At 43.9% G+C, this 9,721-nt stretch overlaps 1 protein-coding gene across 2 annotated transcripts; it reads right to left on the reverse strand.

Moving 5' to 3' along the window:
* Positions 1-391: 391 nt before the first annotated feature.
* Positions 392-7,629, reverse strand: paqr3a (progestin and adipoQ receptor family member IIIa). 2 transcript variants are annotated; one of them, XM_062452056.1, is made up of 7 exons: positions 6,723-7,629; positions 5,377-5,593; positions 4,907-5,069; positions 3,657-3,812; positions 2,128-2,319; positions 1,794-1,884; positions 392-1,686 (listed from the first exon to the last, which is right to left on the reverse strand). In XM_062452056.1, the coding sequence occupies exons 2-7, from the start codon at positions 5,559-5,561 to the stop codon at positions 1,544-1,546; spliced, it is 930 nt and encodes a 309-aa protein (XP_062308040.1). In that variant the 5' UTR covers positions 5,562-5,593; positions 6,723-7,629; the 3' UTR covers positions 392-1,543. The 2 variants fall into 2 exon arrangements, with proteins under 2 accessions (XP_062308040.1, XP_062308039.1); XM_062452055.1 differs by lacking the exon at positions 6,723-7,629 and adding an exon at positions 6,050-6,365.
* Between the last annotated feature and the right edge of the window lie 2,092 nt (positions 7,630-9,721).

Raw genomic sequence — 9,721 nt, forward strand, 5'->3', positions numbered from 1 at the left:
AAAATGTTAAATCATACTTACATACTCATCACACCAACTGCTGTCTACTGCAATAAACTTTTGATTAATGTCGTAACCCATAGCAATGATTTTGAGAAAGCTGTTTATGTACTATTCATTTTAAACCCAAGAGATACTTGAAAAATAAATGTAAACATACAGAAAAGAGTTTTAGCACTAAAGGACCCGAGGCCTCTTCATTTAATCCCCATGATAAGGATATGTGCTTACACAACCCTAATCCCCATGATAAGGATAGGGCTACTGTCTCCAGGTGTGGGGAGGTTGACAGCAGAGACTGTGGTGAGGATATGTGCTTACACAAAACTACTTTGAAACCGACTTATGCATAAATATTTAACAATACAGCAAATGAGAATCAGACATAATACCAAGTAAAATTTTTGTTCATTCAAAATCTCTCAAGTTTAAATACTTAAGAATACAAATTAAACAAGTAACATTGTCATTGCACAAGCCCCTCATAGGTTAAAGAAGTACATCATGAATAGCCTTTGTCAATGTTCAACTGATGTTAATGAAAGTCTTAATCATCTATGCTTCTCATGGGGAAGGCAGACAACAGATTTTGCTACGGTAAAACTAAATTCGGCAGTCTCACAGCTTTACGTTAACAAATGTACAAGTAATACAGTTATCCAGCTAAATCCCCTCTGATGAGAGGATGACAGTGTAGAGAGCGTCCGTCGGAGGGGCTGCAGAGGTCAACTAGACCACTGTGTTGAAGAACGTTCTAGTAGCTGTGAGGAACCCAGTTGTTTATATGCTGTCTGGGACACCCCCAATAAAATAAATAATTGACTAAATGTGTCAACACTTATTACAGACTCAATGCAATGAATTTTGCTCATCACTGAAGTTTAGATTCGCCCAGTTCATTTGCGTGTGTAAATCAAATAAAGGGGAATAAATATGTAGCTCCTTTATGTTTCAAGTACCTTGTCAGTGGTATAGCATCCGCCATCAGTTATATGGAAAAATATTTTAAATATTAATGTGCTACCTTGTGTGATCAGCACGAAGGGAGAATAGCTCAGGATTTCAAAGCTTTTGTCGGTCAAGAAAACCAAGCCTCCTTCGGTCTGTTACTGCTACAAATATTTACTCAAATTGAGTAAAATCCTTAATAATAAAGTCTTGTGTTTTGAAAGGTAACATTGGCATGATTTTGCTCATTTAGGAGGATGGCGAAAGGACGTCCAGTTGAACCCAACAGTGACCTCAGCTGTGAGGCCACACACAGACCTGAGGCCTGTTGCCTCAGCTCAGGCCACACAAAGGCCTGAGGCCTGTTGCCTCAGCTGTGAGGCCACACAAAGGCCTGAGGCCTGTTGCCTCAGCTGAGGCCACACAAAGGCCTGAGGCCTGTTGCCTCAGCTGAGGCCACACAAAGGCCTGAGGCCTGTTGCCTCAGCTGTGAGGCCACACAAAGGCCTGAGGCCTGTTGCACTTTCACGGCCCCACCTGGAGCCCTGATGCTGCCGGCTCCTTGGCTTGTTGGCTCCTAAGCGTGTTGCATGTCCTAAGTGTGTTGTGGGTAGTCAGGGCAGGGGTGGCTGTGGCGGTAGGTCATGATGTACTCGGCAGACTGGTGCCACCAGTAGAACATCAGCACCACCAGGACGTGCCACAGCTGGTGGCTGGAGCCCACGTAGTTCAGCTGGCCTGGAGATGGCAGATACCACACCATTACCCCACCATTACCCCCACCATTACCATCACCACTAGCATATGTTAAATGTCAACAAGTGCAACAGGAATTGGTGCCTTACCTGGGAAGTAGCGTTCAGGGACTTTAGAAACATAGAAGAGGAATGCCAGCGCTGCCATGCCGTACATGCCCAGGACCCGGGGGAGGAACACCTGGGGGCAGGATGGTCGTCAACCGACCAGAAACACTAACTGGAAGGAACTGTGTTTTGTAGTCAGGTGATATGTGATACAAAACAACATACAAAAACTGCATAAATGCAGCAGATAATCAGAGACTGGAAGAGTCTCTTCAGACACATTAACATGATGGACTCAAAGTGCTCATGTGAATGTGCACCTTTCTTAAACCAACCCAATCGTGTTCCAGTGGTTGGTTCCTGCTGGGGAACTGACCTGCACGATGTCAGAGGAGAAGCCTCCACTGAGCAGCACCCAGTGGGCAGTGGGGACCAGGCCACAGCCAGCCACACAGCAGAAGGTGAGCGAGCGCAGCCGCTGGTGGCTGAGGTAGTGGGGGTGGATCTGAGCCAGGAACACAGCCAGGATCATCGCCAGCACAGTCACCAGATACACCTGCCGCCAGTACTGAGGAACACAACCACAGGTCAACAAGCAGGCATGGCAGAAATACTAATACAGATTGGTATAATCTATAGGGATGGACAATATAGTTTGCTATGTAACATGAGGCTGGTTAACATGCTGGGGTCCTGGACATGGGATTCAGCACTATAGTTTGTTCATAAATGTAACTGTTGAATGTTTGAGGAATGAAACCCACACCTTAATTTAAATGCAAGTGAAGGTTTTGCAATTTAACGGACATGAAGCCTTGGCTGGCATTCAAACACACCCTCACAAGACAAGTCCTGACGAATTTCACAGTGAATAAATTTGCATGCTGTAAAATGCCCAATCTGAAATGCCAAGATCGAAACCTATTCCCACTTACAGGCATAGATCTGGATACCATGCATTTTGCCAAATTTGATTTTCCAACACAAACCCATCCATAAAATTCCAACTGCACTGTATCGTTAGAGTTTGACTAAATATAACTGCTGTTTTCTTTCGGGAGTTGGCTGATGGGAGACAACGTCCATAAGCGGAGCCCCGGTCTTGGCAGAGAGGAGGGGATTTGGAGATGGCTCCCCTAAGTGTGAATGTCATATGGTGGGGAATAGGAGTGACGGACTGTTTCATGAACGCAGCCATCTGGTTTGGACTGGAGCAGATTTCAGCTGCGTTCTGGGGGCACAATAGCTCGGCACTTCCAATATGCGGGGGGGGGGGGGGGGGGGGGGGGGGACCACGAGCCGGAGCCGAGGCCAGAACTCTGAGAAGAGTCACACCCGCAAGAACAGGTGGGAGACGGCGACGACTTCACCCACGCCTGAGGCGCTTGTTCCAGCACTGAGATGTCACCATGCTTCTGTGCTGGGAACAATCAGCTCATCAAGCACACCAAACTATGGGCTTTACTCCTGCTTTTTTCAATTATCTACTTCAGAAGGCGACCATGTCAAACTGTAGTAGCTGAGTACATTCAAGTCTCTGGGGAATGTGTGATCAAACTAAGTCCAATGTGCTGCAGGGTAACATCACTTTATGTGACCCAAGTCTATCAAGTGCCCACATTGTCAGTATGCAAACAATATCACATTTTCCTAAATTCTCCCTAATGTAATAACAGACTGTTCTAAGAAAACATCTTATTAACAAAAGGGTCAAAGTCAGAGAAAAAATTGACATAGAATAATCTTGTTTTCATCTAAAAGACAACTATTCCAAAGGAAATGCCTCTAAGGGAAGCACACCATCTAGACAGGGTTGTCTCTGGTCTCTAAGCTGGCTGTCCTGTCCTGCTGGGTTAGCAGGCTGTAATAGGCCTGAGCTGAGGGGGCTGCAGGAAGTGGACCTACATTGTTGCAGTAGAAGGAGTAGAAGACTCCAGGCACGTAGCACCCCAGGATCCCGATGGAGATGCCCGCGTAGTCCAGCGCCATCCAGCGCCGGCTCGTCTTCTCAGAGCGGTGGCAGCAGAACAGGTGGTACCCCACCGAGCATAGCATGCACACCTGGACACACAGAACACACACCTCACAATAACACACCTGGACACACACCTCACAATAACACACCTGGACACACACCTCACAATAACACACCTGGACAAACAGAACCCACACCTGGATGAACCCCTCACAATAACAAACCTGGACACACAAAACTCACACCTGGATGAACAGCACAAACACACACCTCACAGTAACACACCTGGATAAACAACGGGAGGCGAGTGCCCCAGCTGGGCGTACGCCTGGGTGTAACGCTACGTCCGACGTAGAACTGAAAGTTACGACTAACAAAGTTATGACTAGTGCACCAGTTAGACTGAAGCCCTTTATGTGCTGCACCTGGGTGTACATTTTACGCCTAGTGGGGAGCAGGCGTAAGTTGGAAAATCGGACTAATATCCATGGTAATTATAATGTACAACAGTTTGATCGCACATGCAGCGCGTCTTGTTTATAGGCAACATATGGAAAGGGCATTAAGGCGAGAAAAAGTTGTCTCTGATCGCACAAATCCACTGTTAATTTTATTGGTGATCTATTTCCAAACTGATTGTTTCTGTTTGTTTGTGTTGATATTATTAAATTTCCCCGTGAGCACGCTTCTATTCTGAGTAAACAACTCTAGAGGTTTTCTAATTTCTCTATCAGTAAAATGTATTTTCCTTTTCTTTTTTAAATCATGGCTTGTTTTGAAGGGAGATAGGCTAGCTAAGTGGCTCTTAAATGTGTTGCTTGGCAACGATCGACGCTTTCGCATTTTCACAAGGACGCGCATCTTAAAACCAGGCGTAGCTACGACCGTGGCCTGTCAAGCTTGGTGCACTCGGTGTAAATTCAAATCACAAAGTCGGACGTAGCTAAGACCGACGTAGGAGTTAAGACCAACTTTTTTACGCCCAGCTGGTGCACTCGGCTCCAGGTGTGTCGTATTAGACTCTACTGTTACCATGGTAACAGGTGTGTGGTAGTAGACTCAATGGCTCCTGTGGTAACAGGTTTGTGGTAGTAGGTTGTATTGCTACCATGGTAACAAGTGTGTGGTAGCAGACTATGGCTACTATGGTAACAGGTGTGTGGTTGAAGAGAGCCCCCACCTGGAAGCAGAACAGGCCGATGGAGTAGATGACGTAGTCCTCGCGGGAGGCGCCGGAGGAGGGCAGCACTGCGGCCATGTCGTACACGCCCAGGGAGAAGAACAGCAGGAAGCCCAGCACGTGGCTCCAGATGTTCACTGTCTCATTGGACAGGATGAAGATGCTGCAGGGCAACAGTCATATTACCCATCATGGAACCAGGAGCAAGCAGGGCTCTGTTAAAGTCTGTGTATTACTATTATTATACTATGTGTAGGGAGACATACATTTATATGTAACACTTCTATGTTCCAAGTACAAAAATGAACTCTAAAACTATTTTACTCAAATGTGTTGAGCTTGAATGTCTCATAATTCATGTCTATTATAAGCATGTTTCCAGAATGAAGATATATTGAGGGGTGTTGAGTACATACAGGCCTATGAGTTGTTTTAAGAAGCTGAGATTGAAGTTAGACGTACTCACTCACCTTTTGATGCATAGTCTTGAAGGTAAATAAGCTCTGTATCCGTCCGTGATGTACGGGTTGTCTCTCAGGAACACCGGGATCTGCTCATACGTGTAAAGCCTAATACCTCTGGGGACCAGCACCGGCCAGTACTGGTAACTGCCCAGTTCGATGTAGTGCGCGCTCTTCATTAGTTTTTGTGACATGGTTGGATCCGTTGTTTTCTCCTTAGCATGCACTTTAATTGGAAGAACATAAACCACAATTAAAATAACTACGAAATAATTAAATTGACAAGGACTAGCGTCCCCTGCTAGCCAACAACTTGCCAATGTCATGAACGGGAACTAGGTTAAGTTAAACGTTGACAATGGTAAACGAACAAAGAACAGACATAACGATTAACGTTCGTTTTTGTTGGGATGAATTGAATTGAAACATGCTATCGTTTAGCACTAGCTAACGGTTAGCCAGCTAACAATGGGATAACATGAAGTTATCTAGGCTAGTAAGAAGCCGCTAGCTTCTACTAGCCGTGCTAACTTCGAAGCTAGCTACGTCGAACTGCTCAAACAACATTAGTTGCTAGTGACTAGGTATGTTGTTGTTGCGGTTTCTATTGGCTACGGTAGCTTGCTACAGCAGCTAGGCTAACTATAGAGCCAGCTAAAGGCTAATGTAGCGAGAGACGTACCTTTCAGTTTTGTGTATGCATAGTTGGACCCATTAGTGTTCTTGTACGACGTATTATACATTTAAATATGTATATTATACAACAGGACAAATATATATTCATATACAACCGCGTTTTATGTAGCTGTAACCATTTATTTGGCGTGCAAAATGAGTGGTTTCAAGTTTCCTTTTCCAAATCGTCAATGGCTGCGACGTCATTAAGGACCCCTTTCAGCATGCGAAGTAACTAGAACGCCTGAGTAATTGTATTCAGCAAAAAATCTGTGCAAGTCTGAAGCAAGACAGTGATGTTCGCTTAATTACTTTTAGATTTTCGCGTATTAAACTCATTCTCACTTTTTCCATTGTCTGCGATATTTAAATGTAAAGTAATTTTAAAGTTCGAAATGTCTTCTTTTTAAAGGATTTACTTGATACTTAACCCCTCACACACCACCCCGCAAACACCTCCACTTCTAAACTTCATATAGCGCCCTGTTCTCGAGATACACACAGACACTCCTGCCTGACATTGACTTTATAAATTTCCACAGATAAGTAGCCTTTCTGTTTGCGAATATGGGGAAGATATAAAAATTACTACATAGCAGTTGTATCTCCTATAAACATGTTGTAGCCTATAAGCAAATTTCATGGTTGTTGATTGCATATGTACCATCTACCCGACTCACCTATAATTTGTAAACCCTATGACTGCACATGCTCAGAGATGACTGAGACACACAAGACCACGTCCTTCCTAGAGACATCCCATCTGACTCTGACAGCTTGAACCGGTGATTTCTGGTCTCTACTGTCGCAACGCGCTCACGAGGCATTTTCCTCGTCAGACATTTCAGTAGCGAGATGTTCGAGTGCCCCTCAGGAGGGAAATCACACTTCCTGTCCTCCTCCCTCCTCTTTTTACACCCCAGACAGGATTAGTTAACTGCTTCATTCTCAAGTGGGAGTGTGTTCTTCATTAGCACCTCTAATACACCTCTCAGCACATCCACTTCAACAAACTGTCAAACGGTCTGCCAAGATAATACCACACGCAAGGGCAAGTGCTAGAACGTCAAGACACTTTTTTCCTAGAAATACTCAGCATGTATCTAAAATAGTCCTGGAACAGATGAGTAAGACTGGAATATATTCTTTGGCAACCATGTTTTCTAAATGTAGCTCTTGTGTAGTAACTATCTGGGTACTACTGGGTCTCATTATACCATTCAACTGGTTCAAACCATTCAACGAAGGAAACTCTTAGAGCTCTTGGTCCCAGGAGGTAGTGTTTCCACCTCTGGTACCAGCTGAAGAGGGTTAGATGTCAGCGCCGGTGTAAGTTCTCTCTACACTGTTTCTCCTCCAGACGTCCTGACTGCTCCTCGGCCTGCAACCTTCTTTCTGACTCCAGACTGATTCACTGTGACAATCTGTGGTGTGCGCCTTTTCCAGAGCCTCGTCTGTGCCTTTTGTCCTCCATTTTCCTGTCAGAGTGAACGTGGAGAGGTGTGCTCCACCTTCCCTGTAATTGTGCACGTACGCAACGTGTAATGAAACATGAAATTAAACTCTTTCTACTTACTGCAAACTTGGCACAAACGAAAAGCAGAGGGGAGTCTTTCTTACTGAAAGACTAATACGCATAATATGGAACATAATATATTGTTTATATATAGTCAATCTGCAAAAATGAGTTTGAAATGTGTATACTATATTGCTCCTCATTGTTTTGTACTGAAAACAGGTGCAATAAAGATGGAAACAGACTAACAGCTTCCGATATGCTATTGTGTCACAGAAGATAATTCTTTTGAGACAAATGTCTCACATGTTTTGTTGAGCTGTTGAGCTAGAGGAAATTTCAATAGTGGAAATAGTCGTATTGTCAAGACCACTTTCATTCTGCACATTCAAACCCCAAACCTGGCAACACAATATTCTTCTCCTCACAGTCCACCACTGTGGCCAGAGCCTCAACAGGAGTGACAGTCCTGGTTCCTATCAGGTCCGCCTGGCCAGTGACCTCATGGCAGTGGCATCAGCCCTCAGCCGGTCTCATCCACTTTATTTATAGACGGCGCCACAAGACATCTGCTGCAGACACGACTCTGTCCCTGGTGTCTACACAGAGGGAGCCGTCTGGGGTGGGGGCGACTAGGCCTCACTTTGCTCCAATAGGATGGGTGTCCCTTCCCATCGCCATCTCCTTGGCCCTGATTAACGCGATCGGAAGACAGAGGGAGCCTTCACAGTGTGTTGTGTCTCAGCGCTGGCCGATGTTTACTGGATCTGAGAGCTGTTGTTTGTTTGGTGCTGCAGTTTGGTCGCCAGCTCTATTTTTGGGACGGTGACACTTGGGATGCAGCTCTGTGGATGTGTGATGTGGCCTCTCTCTCTCTCCCTCTCTCTTCACAACAGTAGGTCTTGCACTCTTACACCATCCCGTGCTGCTGGCCTTGACACAAAATGGCAAGTCTTTTTTCTCCTCACAACGCTGGGCTTGGAGTGAGAAGGCCACGGTTTCAGAGAACAGCATGAAAACACCATGTTCCTGAAAAGAATAAAGCAAGAAAACAACCGTTTAGTTTGAAGAAGAAATAAATACACATTCTGAATGTACTGTTGCCAGGATACACATTCACTTGAGACTAGGTTTTACCTTTAAATCCTGTCTTTGAAACATTAAATACTGATATATTAATATTGCATTACAAATCAGTTAAGACATGTTTTAGCTGCCACCATTGTATGCCAGAGAAACCTTTATCTTTTGGCATATTACACAATAACATTTGTGTAAACAAATTGTTTACAATGCAGCCCATACTGATTTGAAATGCAAAAGTATGTTGTTTCATAACAAGGGCCAGATAGACACAAGACCCGCTTCAAAAGCCCTCAAAAAACAAAAATTGCATTACCAAATATTTTACCACCAAGTCTGCTTTTGTTAAACTGTCAAATTCATATTACATCTGGGCTACTAATCTTTTCAGAGCAATGAAAAGCCCTTCCTTAGTCTCTTTGCACTTTGCAAAAAGTTTCATCCTTGCAACAATATTGAAAGGAATTAAATCTTAATCTTGAAGCTTCCTTTTACTTTTTTTCTTATCTTTTCAATAAGATGTACATCTGGCTCGCAGTCTTATAATGCCCTTGGGATCTAATAAAGAAAAGAGAAAACAATTTTCACAATAAGCAAGAGATTAGGATGGTAGGGTGATTGTTTTACGGCATTTAGCTGTCATTGGGAACACGATTAATGTCTAATATCAACAATGGTTTGGCGTGTGTCACTTCCTAAAAGGCTGCACTTCCACTTAATCCTCATTTGTGGATGAAGTCATAAGCCTCCATGTCACTGAAGTAGCAGACATTCTAAGCTTTTGGGAAACAGGAGTTATGTGCGAAGGGTACTTATTTTTGCAACTACGCAAAAAATAAGCACTTTATTATTAAATTGATTGTAGATTATATATGCATATTGCTCTTTTGCAGTTATCCTCTTTTTTCACGTTACATGGAAAGTAGATTGATTTTCTGGGGCTTTCCCATGAGATTTAGTAAGATAATGGGGTAATCGCAGATTCTCATACGTAAAAATATTTATTGGGGATTTAACTTGTCACCTTCCACTTCAACAACTATAATAGACTGTGACAAAGATTTCATGATTTCATGGATA

This window comes from Osmerus eperlanus, chromosome 25 (assembly GCF_963692335.1).
Source record: "Osmerus eperlanus chromosome 25, fOsmEpe2.1, whole genome shotgun sequence".
In the NCBI taxonomy this organism is placed as follows: Eukaryota; Metazoa; Chordata; class Actinopteri; order Osmeriformes; family Osmeridae; genus Osmerus; species Osmerus eperlanus.

Bases quoted from the DNA above. Each gene is read 5' to 3' on its own strand.
- paqr3a (XM_062452055.1), bottom strand. From the start codon at position 6,110: ATGTATAATACGTCGTACAAGAACACTAATGGGTCCAACTATGCATAC. The intron at 1,885-2,127 runs GTCAGTTCCCCA...TCCTGCCCCCAG, and splicing joins TCTCCTCTGACATCGTGCAG to GTGTTCCTCCCCCGGGTCCT. The intron at 1,687-1,793 runs GTAAGGCACCAA...TGCCATCTCCAG, and splicing joins CCCTGAACGCTACTTCCCAG to GCCAGCTGAACTACGTGGGC.